This window comes from Pelobates fuscus, chromosome 7 (genome assembly GCF_036172605.1).
Source record: "Pelobates fuscus isolate aPelFus1 chromosome 7, aPelFus1.pri, whole genome shotgun sequence".
Taxonomy (NCBI): Eukaryota; Metazoa; Chordata; class Amphibia; order Anura; family Pelobatidae; genus Pelobates; species Pelobates fuscus.
In genome coordinates this window covers 128,615,336-128,636,091 of record NC_086323.1, presented here as the reverse complement: position 1 = coordinate 128,636,091, position 20,756 = coordinate 128,615,336, and the positions used below count along the sequence as shown (strand labels likewise).

At 41.5% G+C, this 20,756-nt stretch overlaps 1 protein-coding gene across 1 annotated transcript; it reads right to left on the bottom strand.

The window, feature by feature from the left end:
- Window positions 1-771: 771 nt before the first annotated feature.
- On the bottom strand, window positions 772-18,821 carry PARP3 (poly(ADP-ribose) polymerase family member 3). Its single transcript, XM_063426630.1, has 11 exons — window positions 18,687-18,821; window positions 13,901-14,145; window positions 11,402-11,527; window positions 9,359-9,565; window positions 6,638-6,764; window positions 5,884-6,107; window positions 4,526-4,684; window positions 3,410-3,496; window positions 2,813-2,990; window positions 1,832-1,978; window positions 772-1,301 (listed from the first exon to the last, which is right to left on the bottom strand). Exons 2-11 carry the CDS (start codon window positions 14,123-14,125, stop codon window positions 1,132-1,134), a joined length of 1,650 nt encoding a protein of 549 aa, XP_063282700.1. The 5' UTR covers window positions 14,126-14,145; window positions 18,687-18,821; the 3' UTR covers window positions 772-1,131.
- Window positions 18,822-20,756: the final 1,935 nt, after the last annotated feature.

Below are 20,756 nucleotides of genomic sequence, written 5' to 3'. Positions count from 1 at the left end.
TCTTTCTCAGCACAGCTAGTGGCTTCAAGGGACACTGTAGGCACCCAGACCACTGGGTGCAGTGTCCCTTTTGCACTTAGTGCTGCAATGTTAAACATTGCAGTTCCAGAGAACTGCAATGTTAACATTGCAGCTCCAGGTCTGCCCTCTGTGGCTGTCTACCAGACAGCCACTAGAGGGCTTCCGGAATCCAAACTGACTTTTGGTCCATTATCTGACGCTGGACGTCCTTATGCTCTGCATGAGGACCTCCAGCATCAGATTTTCTCCATAGGAAAGCATTGGAAAATGCTTTCCTATGGGGAGGTCTAATGCGCGTGTGGCCATTACCGTGCAAGCGCATTAGGTCTCCCCCGCCGACGTCAGCCAAGAAGCCTGACCCAGCGCCGGATTCAGGTAAGTGGCTGACGGGGTTTACAGTCCCATGGGGGAAGGGGGCACGAGGGGGGGGGGGGGGCTTTGTTTTCCTGGCACTATAGGATCCCTTTAATGCTTTGCATGCTTATGGATGGCAAGATTTCCAATAACAATATATAGTCTTAAATGAGGATAGCCACTGGAGGGCTGTAGTGACAGCATTTTACATTGCCAGAAGGGAGGGACAGTCTTTGCACCATAACCACTTCATTAATATGAATTATTTTTGGTACTTAGAATGTCACTTGTACTACTAAACTAAATGTCTTGGGTTTCAAGGACTTTTTCAAAGAACATTTTTCATTTTATTACATTGTCTTGGGTACTAGGGTAGAAAAAGAAAACAACCAACAGTTAAAGTTGTTATTAGAACAAATTTATTTAAACTCTCTATACATATTTATAAGCACGGGTGTATAAAAAAAATGGAGTTCTGTTGTGTCTAGCTATACATTACATGTATATATCAGAAATATATATTTATCAGAAATAATATATATATAAATCAATAGATACTGAAATTTAGGTGCAAGCAGTCTGTGACACATGCATACTGGATGCCCATAGATTCTGTATATGTGCATATACTTCACAGCAACATAACATACAGAGAGCTATGCTGTACATGTAATAGTTCCTAATGAGAATCCAAGTCAATCTACTCCTACAAAATTTAGGAGTACAAAGTGGTAATGAGGGTCCAGAGTAGGATGTTCAAAACTGAAGCAATAGAAGGTAACGAATGCGAGCTTGGCTTTCCTTGTACACTAAGTACTCGCTCTGAGAGAAACTGCTATTCCCATACTTGCTGATATGTATTGGTGCACCTTGCGGCACAATAATCTTGCGGCCATCCAGAACCAGTTCATGATCCTTGGAAGGATCTGCAATGACAGTGGGACTAGTTAGTTCAAAAAGGAAAAATGATATACTATGCATAAAGACCTTGATTATTACAAGCAACAGGAATGGCTTAAACCAATGATGGCAAATAAGCCTGATTGCCCAGTCTTTGACCATATCCATATGTAAAAGATCTAAGAGCATCTGGACACCATTTGCACTTTAACCTCCTGTTCTCTTTTAAGTTGCTTCGTCTCTGTCATGAACTTACCTGGCGCCTGCTCCCCTCCTCAGGCCGCACCGAATGCTCCACGTGGCCTAAATAGGATCATATACTCACATTCGGTCCCACGAACAGCTCCCTCTGCTGCTCCGCGGGCCGAACAGCCCCTTAAAATACTTTTTTTTTCACAACATCACGTCCTTAAAGGAACTGCATCATCCAGGATTCATACACACCTTCAGTACTGCAAACGTCTTTCTCTGCTGGTCCGCGGGCCGAACTACAGCCCTTTAAAATAAATTTTTTACTGTTTGCATAGTATTTCTCATTCATTTTTGTTGCCAATACCTGGTTCTGTATAGCCACGTGCCACAACGCTGTCATAGCCAGTTGGTGCAGCACGCAAAGAACTGTCATCACGTGTGATATGATGCTCCTTTCCCAGGGCCACTTCATTCAAAAACATGATTCCAAGTCTATTAGACGTGCATCCAACTGCAAGCGGAAAAAGCCTTGATTAAATGCATACGCCTTGCAAAAATGCATACAATTCACTGCAGTTTAACCCAGATGTGAACACCTTGCTCACTGTGCCTAGAGTGCTATTATCTGTACCGAGCAGTGGGATATAAGGCAAGTTAAAATGCTTTATTTCACATTTTTGGGGGTGGTGGGTGGTCAATAATCTAAATAGTAAGACATTTGTATTTTTGTATTCCTAATTTTAGATTGTTCCTTTCACATACCTTTTTAAAAGTTTGTGGAATTCTGTATAAAAAAATTATACTAATGTTATTGACTGAAATATGAATTTGCCGTCAATGCAGAGTGAATTTACTTTTTTTTTTTTTTTTGCAGGCCAATTAAAACCAAATAGAAAGCATAGCTGATTAGGAGAATATTTCCGTTTCACTATTGTGGCCTAAAATGTAACATTCAATTTGAATTCTTGATAAATCACCTTTAAGTGAATAATGTCCTGACTGTGTATTACTGTTATGGGTCTGTAATTGCTCTATAAATAAAATGTATGGCCCCTTTAACAACTCCAGTGAAATGGGCCAATAATAAAATCACACCCATTCTAAGTATTCCAGCACATGAGCAGAATGTTCTGTTGCTTTATTAGGAACACTGGAGCCAAATCTATACAGGACGGTTATATTTAACATTCTGACCGAGGATACGAACACCCTAAATCAGAATACCTATTAAATAGTAGCACACCATACCCATATTTATTAGTGCAAGAATGTATGAGAATCTCAAGCAAAATACCAGAGGAATAACTGATCTATATGCTAGATCCTCCTTTTGCTGCCACCTTACCATAACCTGCAGATTTACTGTTCTCGGAGGCAAAGTAAATCCCTCTCCCTACTCGTCCTCCAGAATGTGGCATTATACGCAGGCCACTTTTTAATATAGCGGCTACCACTGCCACATTTGTGCCATGCCACAGCAGGCGCCGGTTACTAATATTTTTATGCTCGCCGATCCTGTCTTCCTGTAAAAGAAGATCACCAATAGAAGAATGAGAATTATAGTAGATGTAAAATGACTAAATTGAATGATAAGAAGGTTAAGAGTACATCCAATGTATCCCATCTTTCTCACATTCTAAAACGGCCAATTTCAAGAGAAACCACCTATTTCATAAAGTTTTACAGGTACACACTTTTCTGATAGATGACAGGTATCTCATAGTTTGAAATAAGCACCCTCCAGAAAGCTGCAAACCCTGGGTATTAACATCAAACATGGGAGTTATTTTTGTGTGTGCATATTTTCTTTGTTAACCATTCCTACACAAACTGGAGTGTATCTTTAAATATCCATACTTGCTTAACCAAGTTTAAAGCAAGTACGCAGCAATAGACACATACAGTGTTTATAAGTATAGAACGGTGCCAAATTATTACGGACCTCGCTCTCTCTGTCCACACGCCATACATTCAAGATCTTCAGCTGCCGATACGTTGAACCTGTTCGGTTTATATACGTTTGAATGATCTAAAAGAGGCGAGAATTAAAACACAGAAATAAGATATAATTTTAGAAGAACCCCTTCACCCAATGTGATTGCCTCTTAAAGGCATACTATAGGCACCAAAACAGCTTTAACTTAATCTAGTGGTTGTGTGTATAGATCATGCCTCTGCTCAATTCTCTTCTATTTAGGATTTAAATCACTTTGCTTAAGCAGCTCTAGTCACACCTTCCTGCACATGACTTACACAGTATTCCTAAACAAATCCTGCAAAAATATAGCTTATGTTTAAACTTCCTTTATTGCAAAGTCCTTTATTTTCTCCTACCCTGTTATTAGCCTGCAAGAGCCTCCTATGTGTGATTAAAGTTCAATTAACAAAGCAGGCTTTTAAAAAATGTCTAAAGTAAGTTAACGTCTGATTGAAAATGAAACCCTTTTTCTCATAAAAGCTGTGTAAGTCACAGCAGGGAGAGGTTTGGCTAAGGCTGAAGGGGCATGAGCTATACACTAAAACTAAAGGAACAATATAGTATCAGGAATACAAATGTGTATTCGGGACACTATAGGTGTAAAAACACAATTTAGGTTTCCAGCCCCGTCCCGCCTCCTTAGCTGAGATCACCAATCTTGATGATCTCAGCCCATCCAGGTAAGCATTGGGAGGCTAATTCACATATGCAGCAAAATACAGTGCTGAGCCAATCAGCATCTCCTCATAGAGATGCATTGAATCAACATTCAGGAACATTCAGAGCCTCCATGCAGAGCGTGAAGACTCTGAACGTCAGTGCTGCACATTGTGCAGCACTGACCCGGGAAGCACCTCAAATGGCCGCCTGAGTGACTGCCACTAGAGGTGCTCCTAGGCAGTAATATAAACGCTGCTTTATCTCCGAAAAGACAGTGTTTATATTAAATGCCTTCAGTGACATACTATACACACGAGAACAACTACATTAAGCTGTAGTTGTTCTGGTGACTATAGTGTCCCTTTAAGCTAAAGTTGTTTTGATGCCTAGTCTCCCTTGGAGACCTTGTGTAGGTTTTACCTGATACTCCACTGAAGAGGGATCCACAAGGTCGAGCTCACATTTCAAGAGCTGATAGTCCACATCCAAGGGATGAGGGACTTCTTCAATCTTTTCTTCTTTTTCCTTCTTCAGTTTATCGGCCTGCAAATTCTGAGCCAACTCAATGTCTGCAAGGACCTGCCAGAATAGAAGGAACAAGAGACATGATAAGACAGCCTGAGAAGGAACCCCAAACAAAAAGACAATTGCAGAACAGATTTGGAAATACTATATGGAAACCAGAGAGACCAAACTGAGAGACTGCATATTGTATACATAGAGAAATAGAGATACTCTATGGCATATATCGAGATATAAAGATACTCTATGGCAATAATAGCAATCCTTCAGAACTCCACCTGATGGACTAAATTCTCTAAGATGTTCAGCTAGTAAGGAGATAGATGCAAGTTGTTGTTGACGAAGTGCCAATGTTATGGTCAAACCAATGGCTGAACACTGTAGGAAGGGAGTACAGAACAACTTCAGTGTCACAGATTGGTCATAACTGATGACAAGACAGATACTTTAAGGAGAGACTATACAGAAATGAGAGGGATATCTGGATTACATATGATTAAATGGCAGAAGGGAAGATGGGAATGATTGATGATTAGAAGAGAGCAGTGAGGTGGTGAACAATCAAGAGAGAGCAGGTGATGTGAAAGGATATGAACAAGCAGAGGAAAGGTGAAAGGCTTGGAGAAAGTACAGGGCTGACAAAAGGCCACTAGAGAGCAGGGAGATGGTGAAGCCCAGGAGAGAGCAGGGAGGTCAAGTGAGCAGGGAGATCGTGAATATTTAGGAGGTCAGGAGAAAGCAGGGAGGTCAAGTGAGCAGGGAGATCGTGAATATTTAGGAGGTCAGGAGAAAGCAGGGAGGTCAAATGAGCAGGGAGATCGTGAATATTTAGGAGGTCAGGAGAAAGCAGGGAGGTCAAATGAGCAGGGAGATCGTGAATATTTAGGAGGTCAGGAGAAAGCAGGGAGACGGTGAAAGGTAAGAAGAGAGCAGGGAGATGTTGAACTCTGAGGATGTTTGGAGTGAACAATGGTAGTGTTGAAGATCAGAAGCGAGCAAAAAAGATAATGAAAGAAAAAAAATAAGGGATTGCAAAAAAAAAAAAGACTAATGCCGTAATACAATACATTAGAGAGCCTGCACACAGATAGCATAGATGAGAAAGATAAAGTGATTGCAATTAAAAGGTAAACAGAGGAGAGAAGACTGAACCCTAAGAAGAGTTTGTAGAGAGAGACACAAAAAGTAGCAGACTGCATGACATCAAGAAGAGACAGTAAAATACACTCTACACAGTTAACGCAAATAGCTTGTACCAGTAGCATGTCCTTCTTTGCCTGCAGGACCTCCTGGCTGTCAATGACCGGGGGAATCATGCGTCCAAAGTTATGTGGTATGATGGTATAAAAACGAGAGGTCAGCTCACTCAGTTTTTCTTTTTTTGCTTTGCTATCCAATGCTGCCTGGAGGTCTTCCAAAGCATCAAATCCCTTGGCGATCTGCGCCTTACTCAGTTTCCCTAAGGGCATCTTCTTAATGTCTACAAGAAACATCAGGCACGCCAGCCTCGAGTCACAGTGTCATAACAAGTACATGTCATCTGATCCCTCTGCTTTCTCACAGTAATGCTAAAGTATGACCACAATCACCAAGCAAATTAAAAAAATTTAATTATACATTTCTCCTGGCTATGAATTAAGTTATTTTATGGCATTTACAGCAGTTAATTTCAAGTTACATTTAAGCAAAAGGTGGGTAGGATATATCTAGATACTTTTTAACATGTATAAATAATTATAAATAGAAGCAAGGGACAAATAACATTGAAGGACAGAGGTCTCATCTAGAACACTTCCCATGGAAAATGTGGACATTGCATCACCATGCTCTCCACCCATATCTCCCCACTGCATTCTAATCTTTAGAGAGTAGGTCAAAAACCTGCAGCACTAAGTAAATAAATGATAATAATAATATCTGTTAGTGTCACCAATATTCTAAATATTGTTGCTCTTGTCTCCTTGATCCCCACTGTTTCCTTTAGATTATTATCTGCCACCCACTCCATACCCAGATTCATTGTCTGCATGGCTTCCTTGAACATGTCAGAGCTGAATATCAGAGACATCAACTCCTGGGTTGGTTTATCCAGGGAGCAGGGTTTCACCTTCTTAACCACCCCATCCACTGTGTCCACCTGTGAAATGGAAAGAATGGTAACAAATTAAAGTTGGATTGGAATGAACAGAAGGTGACAGAGGTGGGAGAAAGGCAATTTGTATTGGACATAAATACAGCTCCCTGTATTTTAGACTGTTTTATACAGTACCGAGTGTGTTCGAAGATCTCTCCCACAGCCAGACAAATAAAAATCAAGAATGGTTGGATTGGAATAATCAATAAAAATTAAAGATAAAATATTTGTGGAGGACAGTCATCTGAGGAGAACTGTTCAGATATTGTGGGTGGTTGTGTTAGCTGTTAGAGAAGAGATCGTGATTTGTTATAACACTTAATTTGGTGATAGTGCTAATGATATAGAAAATGAGTATATGGGGTTATCTCTTGACCAAACACTGGTGCAAATACTGTCTGTGTATCTACTGCTTTGATGTGCGATATATAATCACCATTAGACACACTCAACAGTTTGTGCGCCAGCACCTGGGATTCACAATCTCCAAGTGCCAAGCAGTATCTTTCTCTTTAAGCTTAGAGGAGTTTTTCCTTTTTGGATCTGATGACTGCACAAGCTGACCGCCATCTTTCTGAAGCAGAGACACTTACCTGCAGTTATTAAGCACAGGTTGCTTTACCCCCAGTTTGTTTACATACCTGGACTATTCCTACTTAGCATGGACTCCTGGGACAGCTTGTAGAAATGGTGAACTCCAAACATTCCCCACACAAGGTTTTAGAGTACATGGGACAATACCTGTTAAATAGCAGGCACCCACATACACACATTTAAGAGTGTGCCTGGTACCTTGTGAATTGAAGAGTGGGTATAAAAAAAAAGGAGACAGAAGAAAATGGGATGGATACTCAAAGGTTTCACTAGACATACTAGAGAAAAACGACAAGAATGGTGAAAGAATTGCTGGAGGCTGGTGGGTCATGATGGATGTTGAGATAGAGTACTTACAACCTACACCTGAGGCTCCCAAAAACAATGTCCTCATTGCATCTTTGGACTATTTTATTCAGTCTTTGCTCTACTCCAGGCAGCATATTGGCTAGCAGAATCTGTCACCATATGTTTAACCGGCATATATTGATGGTCTCTGCATGTTCCTGTGCTTGCAAACTTTTATTGTTTTCCATCATTTTTTAACATTTTTATTTCCTTTAGCTACTCATTTTGTTTATGTTCAGGAGATTATTCTGATATATTATGCTATCATGGGCTTCACTATCCAGTTAGCTGTATAGCTTTCCAATTATGTTTTTGTTAATAAAACTTTCTGTACTAATAGCTGGGTACTCGAGAACCCAGGGCCTACTTTTTTGGTGTTTTCCGCCCAAGAACATTTCTATCTATACTGTACCCTATATATCTATACCCAGGTCACTACAGGAGGTATACCTGTTCCCTTTTACCAGGAGCCATGCACAGAATTGTCTCCTCTACCTTTCTGCTCCAGTATGCCAGATTATGCCTTTCCTTATTTTACTTTATCCAACTCATAAATATTATTGTGTTTTTTTTTGTTTTGTTTTTACCTTAGTGGGCTAGGTCTGTAGCCTGGGTTGTGGATAACAACTACTTTGTTATCACTGATCTAGTGTTTGTTTCCTATGCAATATTATAGCCATTGTACTGGCGAGCTTAGAATTCTCTCAGACTGCAGAATACTTATGACCTTAACCATTAAAGGAACACTGTAGGCACCGAGACCACTTCAGCTCATTGAAGTGTTCAGGGTGCTGTGTCCCTTTTGCACCTAGTGCTGCAATGTTAAACATTATAGGTCCAGAGAACTGCAATGTTTACATGGCAGCTCTAAGTCTGCCCTCTGTGGCTGTCTACCAGACAGCCACTAGAGGGCTTCCAGAATCCAAACGGACTTTTGGTCCGTTATCTGACGCTGGATGTCCTTACGCTCTGCGTGAGGACCTCCAGCTTCAGATTTTCCCCATAGTAAAGCATTGAATAATGCTTTCCGACAGGGAGGTCGAATGCGCGCGGACCCAGAGCCGAGGGGCATTGGCGCTGGATTCAGGTAAGTGGAGGGGGGACCTATTAACCCTATAGTGCCAGGAAAACGGCTTTGTTTTCCTAGCACTATAGGATCCCTTTAACCCCTTAAGGACACATGACATGTGTGACATGTCATGATTCCCTTTTATTCCAGAAGTTTGGTCCTTAAGGGGTTAAGTAACATCTATAGAGCAAATGGGATTACTATGTTTTTCTCAGGGTAAACTGTTGTTTCTTTCCAAAGTGTGTTTGTTTTTCTATACTCTATACACTTATACCCAGTTTTCTCTACTCTCAAGATGCTATCAATGCCAGTACTAGCGCTGCGTTACCGAAATTACAACCAAATTTCACTGCACTATAGTAGAAGGTGTTTTAGAAATATAATATAAAAACGTGTGAATCTTCTCATTTCTGTTAATGTACTGAAAGGATGTGAAAGGGTGTACAGTGAACTAAAAATCTGACTAACCCAAAAGGACCATCAGGAGTTTAAGCGCACATACTGGATGGAAAGAGTTAATCCATGGTTATTAGCAAGTGGTGAAAGGCAGAGTGGAAATTGGAAAATGACTTCTTGTAACAATCACCTTGACAGCTGCTTCCCCTGCTCCTTTGTCATCAGCATCTTCATCATCATGTTCCACCTCGATCATCGTGTACTTTCCAGAATGTGGGGTAAAATTCTCTCTCTCTGACCATGAATTCTTCGTTTTATCCTTAAATTTCTTCTCAAAATCTTTCTGAGCACTCTCCAGATTTGAAAATGGAGTCAGCTTAGACTGACCAATCTCCCCCTAAAAAATAAAGGACAGTAGAAGACTTTTCAGACCAGTGATGTACACTCACAACTATTTCTTCAGATAGCTCTCTACTGCTATAAGTCCAGTGTCCAGTTTCCTCAATGCACCTCCCTTCATATTTACATAAACAAAAATCCAGTATTTGCCAGGCATTGGTGAGCAGAAAGACTCAGGGTAACCATACCAAGAGCTACTGAAATGTGGAAGGGAAACAAAATCTGACCTATGGTTTTTATTGGGTAAACAGATTACTAAAACTCACAGTAATGTGCCGTGTGTATGCGTGCATCATAGAGCTTCAGACCAATAAAACTCAATTATGTGCACAGTGCACGAGTCTATCACAGAGCACCTCTGAGCGCATTTGGTTGAGTGTGATTGTGGGGAGGCTGGGTGTGATTGTGTTTCAGGTTGGCAGAGTGTGATTTAGTGTGGGAGTTGTGTGTTGATAACAGGAGGATAAGGAGGGAGTGAGGTTTGGGTGGGCCAAACAGGAGCATAGAGAGGGAGGGATGGGAACATAATTATGGATGGAAGTGATGGAAGATGAAAAGGTAAGATTGGAATGATGGGAGCATTAAGAAGGAAGGTAGTGAAGAAAGCATTGGGATGGTTGGGCGTGATGGGTAAATAGGGAGGACGTGAAGGGAAGGATGGATTGGAGTAATGGGAGGGAGGGAATGTAGTGAGCTGGGATATAGGGGTAGGGATTGCTGGGAGCTATATGAAAATAGGAAGGGATTGCTGGGAGCTATATGAAAATAGGAAGGGAATGAGGGAATATATTAGAGAGATGAAAGGACAGGTAGGGGTAGATTGAAGGACAAGTGGAAGCGATTGGAGTGATGGGAGCATAAGGAAGGAAGATATGAATGTAACCACAGTGATGGCTGGGAGAGATGGGGATAGGATGGTATGGGTTAGAGTGATAGGAAGACTTGAAGAGAGGGGTTGATTAAAGTCATAGGGGGAAAGGGAAAAAGGGATTGGAGTGATGGAGGGTAGAAGGTAACGATGTTTAGATAATAAGGGAGTGATGGGAGAATAGGCACAGGAAGGAGTGGCTAGAGCATATGGCTAGAGCATAGAGCTGTATAGGAGTACAGAAAGATGAGTGAAGGGGTTCATGACTACTGGACAATACCAGCAAGTAATTTTCCCCCACAACATAGCCTCCACCGGTAATAGTAAATAGACATAATTAATGGTGATTGGGTGTTAGGGGCAATATCTGTCAATATTGGAGATTAAGGTTTGCAGGAGGGGGAAAGTTTATCTTTTTGAACAGGTCCCAGGTCCATGATGAATTCTGTCCACCCTCCCAGTTCCTGTTATGTTGATATGTTGTATGTTTCTCTCATTTGTTGTCACAAAAAAAGAAAAAAAAAGACGACAGCAACAAAACACAACATAACAATGAGAGACACATCTAGCTCATGTGAAAAAGTAAGCAAGGGACATCAGGTCTATTTAGTGATTGAGAGAAATGCTTCCTCCCTGAAAGAGCAGGCAGCAACTATCAGAGATATCAAGCACACCTCTGCCCTTTGTCATATATAAAGTTGTCTTGTTTGCTGAGGTCTAAGGTAAAGGGTTGGGTCTGCTGGTTTATGCAAACAATATGAGGCTTGTGATTTAAATCATCTGGGTATAGTGTGACTGCTAGATGATGCAGTAAGGGGGCCATGCATCACTGGCTCCTAAATTTGTGAACTGGGTTTTAATTCATGTACTTTATGTTCTCTTCCTTATAACCCCATTCTTTTGTACAGCACGGTTATTTTACGCAAAAATAAAAGACAACATAAGTATTAATTCCAAAGTACTCACCACTCGACCCCATCGATTCCAGCCATAATATGAACCAGAAGACGTTACTAGTTGGATAATGTAAAACTTGTTGTTGTTATTTCCAATATTAGTCTGGTTTAGCATGCAGTCAAAATCTTCATATACCTATTGAAAGAAAATAAAAAGAGTTATAATCCCATTGTACAGTGCTATGGAATTTGCTGGCGCTATATAAATAATAAAATAATAATAATCACTTATTTGTAAAACTAGTACTACAAAATCCATAAAACCTAACTTTGATCTGCAGTCAGAAGATCCATAGATCAAGAAGATAAGGAACAATAATGATAATAAACAGTAGTTGCGGTCTCTTCTAAAAACTGTTAATCAGTTAGAATGTTAGAAGTTAGAATGCATTGGATACCGACCACTTCTTTATTCTCTAAACAGTGCGTTGAAAATAAGTTTGCCTGTACTAATAAGCTAATTTTTCTTTTTTTTAACAAGCTGGGCAACCCCATCCATATCCAGCAATATAATGTCTCTGTTCAGATATTGTCGGTTGTGCTGTACATGATTTCATATTCTGTTGTCCAGATATGTATTCTATACTTGAGTTGTTTTTAAAAGAACCTGCTTGTCCTGTTCCGAATGCTTTGTGCGCTTACTGATCGCAGCACAATGCCAATAAAGCTTGCACTTACAAAATGGAATCACCCTCCCATTCGACATCTGTAAGGTTGTACAGAGCTGCTATAAGTACAGTATACCATGCGAGACATACACATATATACATACAGTCTTTTTGTACAATATTATGATTACTGTGAAGTGTAGTGTTTGGTCCTTAAGGTTTTTTGTGACGGAAGCCCCTGTGTCCCTGGCTAATGGAAGGGCTTGCATGCCAGCCGCAGAGTATGGACCCTGATAGGAGGATGGCCGCGACCCGGTGGAACTTTAAAGTATTGTCACTTGGACTTGGATAGTGGTAGCTGGGAAGGGGGGGGGGGGGGAGGGGGGAGGCTGCACAGGGATGTATGGTTTGTGGGAATGCTCTGTTTTGGAAAGGATGTTTTGGGGCACTGATTGCCTGGTCCCTGGAGAGTAGACAGCAGTGGGGAAATATGATTATCTCTAGACTGATTATATTGACTGATCAAATTAACCACTATCCTCACAGACAGAGTGGCCCACAGGTCAATCCACATCTGGTGAGTATAAATGTATGCAGTGTGTGTTCAATAACGTGTGCTTATTTTACCCCTTACATTAAGTCTCAGCTAATGTGTAGGGGGGAAAAGGGCTATGATCACTGATAGACAGTAGAGAGGGTATCCAGAGAAAGGGATAAAACCACGGTAGTCCTTACAGCGGAAAAGATCAACAGAAATCCTAGTTTAGCTTCAGCAACAGGGTGTGGAGTGTTCAAGGGTCCCTTGGTAGCAGCAAGGAAGCTGATCTGACGTAGGTATTCATTCTGAGTACAGGAGCTCTGTTACCCTTTTAATTAGTAATAAACCCAGCACTGTCTCATTCTGTTCTTGCAATGTAATCAAATACAATACAATCTATTGTTGAAGCAGGAAAACTGGAAAATACATATTCTCGCTGGAAGACATTTTTGGCTTAAATATTTCATGGTTAAAAATAAAAATATAGAACAGAGAATTTCAATACACATTCCGTAAACATACCTAAGAATTTGGAATGTATGAGAGAAGGATGGGGAGAAAAGGTATAGAATGATGTGAAAATGAATATGAACTCACAGATGATAAAATGAAGAGGCTATAAATCACTAAATAGTTACTACAAAAAAAAAAAACTATGTTATCAGAAAGCATTGCTCTTTTTCTTTACTCTACTATACTCTTTCTTTAAAACAAAATAAAGAGAATATAGCTAGAACGTAGCTCGGCTGACCACGGCTGGCTAATGACACCCCAATGACACTGTCAGAGGTGGAGTTACATCTCTGGCAGCAGAAGGGTTCAAAATCTGTATGTACAACATTTCATAGCGAAACGCTGTGCATACGGGCTACAGACACCATGACCACATCAAAGAACACAAAACGTGTCTGCTTTAGATATGTTACATATTATCTTACCGTTAATGCACGTGCAAATCTACAGCAAACGTTACCTCCCAAACTGACAAAACATCATTGGTGCTGTCGTTTTGCCGCTCTAGAGAATGTTTTGTTCACCCTTGCCTAAAACATCAATTAGACTGTTAACTACAAATTTAAAAACAATCTGGCTCACATAATGCAAGGAGGAAATGTTCTATAAGGATGATGGCTGACAGAGCCCCCTCAGATCAATGACATTTCCCATGATGCATGGCCAGTCTGTAGTCATGGGAAATGCAGTTTCCAACACCTGAGATGCCAGCATGAGCCACCACTGCCCTACATGACACTAGATTATATCAATTAGACAGGCGTACTGTACCCGTGTATTGTAGGAGTTCACAAATAGACAAAATTGTCTGTCAGGGCTTATAATATACATGTGCCCATTTAATACCCACCTCACAATTACTACTCCGGTTCAGAGGGCAAGCAGCGTCCACCTTGGCCTTTCCTTTCTTGCCAGATGATGATTTCAGTGCTTGTATGGTACTCTGGAAGCGGTCTGGGGCCTGGATTGCCTCTTCTGTAACTTCCTCCTTGATCTCTTCTTTTACCTTGGATTTCTTGTTTCTTCCTGTACCTCGAGTATTGGCAGTGGCAGCGGCTTTCCTCTTAGGAGCCATCTTGAGCACTGACCTCAGGGCTAGAGGAAAGAAAGTATGGCTGTTTACTCCCTTAACATCAAACTGTAGTGAACTACAAACTCAATTTCAGTATTTAAAGGAAAACTTCAAGAACCATAAAAACGACAGTGTGCTGTAGTGGTTATGGTGCCTGGAGTGCCATGGTGATCCCTCACTGTAAATAGTCAAACCATTTGGAGAGCTTAGCTCGTTGGCTGAGAATGATAAGCTGATTCTTTCAGCCAATGAGTTTGCCCTCATTGGCTTAACCCAGGTAAGGATTGGACACCACAGAAAGTCTGGGCGGGGTTAGAAGGGGAGGGTTTGTAAAGGCAGAAGATAAGAGAAATGTATGTTTTGCAAGAGGTTTTCAGATATACCCCAATTAAAAAAACGGCATAATTAAAGACATTCAAGGTTTCATTTGGAGTATAACTATTGTACAGTGATTGTTTATTTATTTTGTTTTTGGTCAGTGGAGTGTCTCTTTAAGTTCTATCTACAGCAGAGGTTGAACATTTTTCTCAAATTACATATCGTGTTCTACATTTTGACATTCAGTTTTCATTTTATTGTAATTAGCTGTTTAACGAATGAAGCTCAGTTTGCAAAGAGAAAAAAAAAAGTCAACAGACCACACCCTGTGTTTCTAAAAATAAACAGCCTTCAGGCATCATCTGTTAGAGAAATGAACACAGTATTATCTGTACTATTATTACACAAACTGAATACTGTATAAACATTACAAACAGAAGATAACTGTTTTTGAAAGAAAAAGTCCAAGCAACATGCATGCTGTAGTAGTTATGGTGCTAGAAATGCCCAGGTATCAACTGCAACCTAAGCAGTTCGACATTTCGTAATGGTTTGACTTCTTCCCTTCACTTCTCAGTGAATTGAGAGCTGGAAGCTCCTACAGGGAGCTTCAGTTATCTCTCTTGAGCCAAGTTCTGCAGTGCAAAATGCGTGTACACTGCCAAGTTTGGCTCAGAGCTGAAAACATCTGACTGAGAGGAGGAAGGGAGCGCTCAGCGAACCCCAGTTAAGAAGTCAACTACAGCGACCTAGCAAGGAGGGGTAGAGCGGTCAACTACCAGGCTCTGGTCTGGTGGGGCGTCCCAACAGCATCAGAAATGTTCTCTCCTCCCCGCCCAGTGGACTACTATGGGAGGTCCTAGGCAGTTAGCGATCTGCACCTCCAGCAAGTGCAGAGCGTGTAAATTTTTCCTGTAGTGGAACCCATGGCATAGCTCTGATTCCTTACTGGCTGCAGCCTGAAGAAGTCATTAAGTCCACTGGGGGGTCAACATCCTCCCTGGTCATGGTATGCAAAAGGGAATTAACGTTATTTTTTTATATATATGTTTATACCTAACCATATCCCCCCGCACTAAAACCCCCTATTCCATTCACAATTCTGCCCCTATCCACCCATCTGCCCCTATGCCTTCTAAATTACAGCCCCTATGCTACAACCCCTATCCTGCCCTACATACAGCTCCATCCTCCCACACTACAGCCCTTTTCCTGCCCTACACTACCGCACCATCCTCCCACACTACAGCCCTTATCCTGCCCTACACTACCGCACAATCCTCCCACACTACAGACCTTATCCTGCCCTACACTACCGCACCATCCTCCCACACTACAGACCTTATCCTGCCCTACACTACCGCGCCATCCTCCCATACTACCGTGCCATCCTCCCACATTACAGCTCCATCCTCCCTCACTACAGCGCCATCCTCCCTCACTACAGCGCCATCCTCCCACACTACAGCGCCATCCTCCCACACTACAGCGCCATCCTCCCACACTACAGCGCCATCCTCCCACACTACAGCGCCATCCTCCCACACTACAGCGCCATCCTCCCACACTACAGCGCCATCCTCCCACACTATCGCGCCATCCTCCCACACTACAGTCCCTACTTCCCCACAGACACACACTACAGCCCCTATCCTCCCACTACACTACAGCCCTTATTTCTTCCTCACACAAACAACCCCCAACTATGAAACACCACAAAAATGCACAGGGCTCTACGCATGGGTCACTGGATTGAGTAAGTAGCCAAACTGGAGGCATAGACAACTAATTAATATTTCTAGTTTGGTCTTAAATTTGAAATTCAGTTTGAGTTCTCGCTTTAGGGAATAACACCATATAAAGTGAATTGTGGTGAATTTGCCAGGCAATTGCAAAATTTTGACCAAAATAGACAAAAAAACTCCAATTCAACTTTTTCTTTTTCCAAGTGAGCATCATGGGCCCAGTATTGAATTTCCTTAACAATTCACTTTTTCGTGAACAGACCCTTTCAGTATACTAGCCTACTCATATACAGAAGATATTTTGGTATTAAAATGAATGCGTCCCTAGACATTCATTATTATTATTATTATAAAAATTCATTGGTAAAGGACATGCAATCACATTTGGTTTCATCTCTCCAACAAGCTGATCATCCATAAGCAGAAGAGGACTGTTGGTTGTCACGTGCATGCAGCCAGTTGTCACCTTTGTCACATCAACTTCTCCATTGATACCATAGGTAGAGTTAATTACTCACTTGGGAGCTGTCAGGAGCAGAGATCCTTGCTGCAATTATATTCATTTTTTTTCCACGCAGCAGATCCCCCAAACTCACTCACCTTTTCCCACTGTTGGATCTTCTTTTGTTTTTCTTCATACCTGATATAATGCCTAGCCATCCATATTCTCTATATCATTGTTTACAAATCAACACATATGCTCTTTAAATCTTGAAGATCCAAAAATCTTTTATCTCCCTGTTCCTACAGTTGTAGCTGTGGGCTGGGTGGATTGTATATTAGCTTGAGTGCTGACGGAATAGGTTATGCTTAGAGTACATAGCTGTATTAAAGTATTGATGAAGCCTTTACTTTTGCAGTGAAATGCTCATTGGTACACTAGCCCACCCCATTATAATTAGAGCCCACAACCATGTGTGGGATCTGAAGGGACATTAGGTTATATTAAAATTTACCACACCTGAAACCAATGGGTGGGGGTTGGGGCCAGGTATTAGGCCCCCCACATTTAAAAAGTATCCCTTACGCACTACCTGGGGTACATTAGGATAGAGACTTTCTAGTGACTGGACAGCAATGGGTGCTCAGTCGCGAATTTTAAACAGTTAGTTGATATGCCCCCACCTGCTGCATCATTAGGGAGGTTAAATCTGGACATTGTTAATTAAAGGACCACTATAGGCACCCAGACCACTTCAACTCGATGAAGTGGTCTGGGTGCCAGGTCCCTCTCGTTTTAACCCTGCAGCTGAAAACATAGCAGCTTCAGAGAAACTGCTATGTTTACACTGAGGGTTAATCCAGCCTCTAGTAGCTGTCTCACTGACAGCCGCTAGAGGCGCTTCCGCGATTCTCACTGTGAAAATCACAGTGAGAAGACGCTGGACGTCCATAGGAAAGCATTGAGTAATGCTTTCCAAGGGCTGTTTGAATGAAAGCATTGAGTAATGCTTTCCAAGGGCTGTTTGAATGGTGCGTAGCTGGAGTGTTCCTTTATTGCATGAACATGTTAATTAAAGAAACACTCCAACTACGCACCATAACTACTACAACTCACTGTTGCCAGGAGTGCCCTGGTGTCCCTCTCATTGTAAGTAATCAAAGCTGCTTTGAACAGTTTGACTTCTTACCCAGGGTCCGCTGTGCGCTGCTGCCTGCCTCCAGATAAATAAATGGCATAATGCAATGTATAAATGAAACACTGTAATGTGCAGCCACACATCACAGGTGCCTACTTCCTTCTCTAAATCCTCTGATAAGGATGTCATATGAGAGCTAGAGGATATTTGCATGTCTGGCCTTGTTTTCCTGATTTCAGCTAAGCCGTTACTGTACAATGAGTGGGCATATAGGCATTCATTACTCATATTTAGCAAACTCTTCTGCACATGTGCATTTAAATTAACTCATGTGAAGTTTCCAATTACTACAGAAAATACCCTTTTACTGCCAAGATCCCATAATACACTTCTGGCTACACCCTAAGGATGCCAGAGTGGAGATCGCAGTGCAATCGGAAGATCTATGACATAAGCATTTATTAAAATTCAAAAAACACATTAGCAGAGAAATCACTTACTCCCATCTAGAGCAAATTCAGCAAGGATTTTTGTTTTGAGGGGGGAATTCAGATTAGGGCTCTAAGTGCAGCACTGGGAAGAGGGGTTAACCCCTTAAGGACACATGACATGTGAGAAGTTTTCCAGAAGTTTGGTCCTTAAGGGGTTAAGGATCCAATATTCTCTTATAAAATAGTATGAGAGTGTAGAGTATCCCCTTTTCCCACCCCACTCAAGAGCAATGAGGCAATCTGAATACTCTATTGAAGAATATGCTCTGATAGCTGAGGATTGATCTATGTGTGATTTTAAGAAATCCAGTACTCCCCTAGATGTATCAGTACCGAGAGTAAACAAAACAAAACAAAAAAACTCTATTCTAAATGTTTTCCTTTTGAAATCGTTTCTCTATAAATACAGGAAGCCTGATAGCAAACTCACCTGTTTTATCTGTGGTTCAGAATGCAGTAACAGTAACAGTGACAGCAATGCCCAGGCCCTAGGCTCAGGTTAATTGACAAGCCGGACGAGTTAGAACAAGTCTAAAGGCTGCTTCACAAAGATTCTGCCCCTCCTGCTGGTTAGAACACTCCCTCTTCATTCTGTGTCCTATGACTGGAAAGGACATCCCTCTAAAGCAGGGTGATTCACAATACTTACAGGGCTGTAACATAAGATGTGTGACATGTCATGATTCCCTTTTATTCCAGAAGTTTGGTTCTTAAGGGGTTAAAGAGGAACAGTCACTTTCACAGCTAACACGAGCTATTGATTGTGCTAGAATTGTTTTAAAATTCTGTATATACTTTTTATTTATTTGTATTTACATATAATGTTAGACAAAGTCAAGAAAAGTATGTGACTGTATTAACTCTTGCAGTCTTCCTTCCTTTTAATTCAGGTGCAACTGCAAACTACATATCTCCTAAAAGTTCTCGATCTGGAAGGACAGTCCTGGTTTTTGACACCTTTTCTGCAACCTTATTTTTACACCGTGGTGTCCTATTTCTGGTGACATCTGAGAAAACTCTCTATAAACAACAGTGAATCGCGTTATATGTGCTCAATACTACGCAGGGCTATTCTAGTAAATATTGCCCTTACTGAGAGAGAGCTTTTGCTGCACTCTGAGCATCAGTATCCTTTGTCGGCAGGCTTGCTGTCAACCTGTCTGCACAGCAAGCACTCCTTTTTCTGACTGCCATTTGTCCCCGTTGATGAGTATTGGATCGTAGGCAGGCCTATCCTTCAGGACTGATCCCCCCGCCCCAAATTCAATTCTCACAATGTTGAGTAGTAAGGGACATTGTTATTAGAGGGCCATTATTATTGCTGGGCACCCTTTTTCTTTGTTAGGATTTTTCTTGCTTGGACACTCTTATGCACAGTCAAGCACTTACACAGAAATGTTTAGGCGCATGCGCACCAGGTACAGCACTGCATGGGGTCATTTAACTTATATGCCGTGCCTGAAAAGCCAGTTACATGGTGTTTAGTAAGATAACTTTAGCTATCTATCCACTTCTGCAAAAATCTCATAAGTGACAGTTCTCCTTTAAGAAGCTGTAGTGTAGGAGTCTCAAAGTACCAGCCCTTTGGCCACTGCCAGTCACCTAAATGCTTTCTGTCAACATAGTCTAACACCAAACACACAGAACTTAAGTTAACAAATAAAAATAAATCAGAAACCCTAAAACATTTTACCAGACCTTAGTACAGTACAAGCCGAGGTCAGGGAAACAGAAGGTACATAAACAGTAGACAAGCCAAAAGACAAGGGATACAGAAGTCAAAATAGTCAAAGAACAAGCCAAGGCCAAAATACAGAAGACAAGCCAAGACAAGACAAGCCAAGGCCAAAATACAGAAGAACACTGTCGGATAACCAAACTGGAAACCACGACAGTGCACTGAAAATAAATCAAAATTAGTTTAAATACCCTAATAAGTATTCTAATAGGCTAGTAGTGGTCACATGATGTTGGGATGTCTGAGTGAGGTTGCACGCAAGTCTTTGGGAGAATTATGGGCGTGAACTCAAGAAGCCAAAAAATGCTGTAACACGCATTGGTCAGCGTCTCACACTCTTCTAGATGCGGTCACTGCTGAGGTGAGATACACCAGGTGACTCCCCACGGACCTTCTGTGAACGCACTGCAACAAAATGTGACTGCCAGGTCTGAGACCGCGCTTGTACACTTTCATGCAGTCACCCTTCTTAGTTTTCCCAGACAGTCCTGCAATAGAAGGTGCCTCAGACAATCTTCTCGACATCTCAGATTGCTGCTGCCTGGTCCACATCAGGTGCACGTTTGTTATCTAATTTAATGTTTTTGAGGAGGCCAACAACCTTGGTGCAGCATTTGCCTGTGCTGTGTGTTCCAGACATTCTCACTGCTAAAATAATGGCTAAAGTTCCAACACGTGAATGAGACATCTAGTTGGATGCCTTTCATATAGGATGAAAAGAGATATGTGATTGCATTTCTCCCCCCCTACATGAAAAAACAA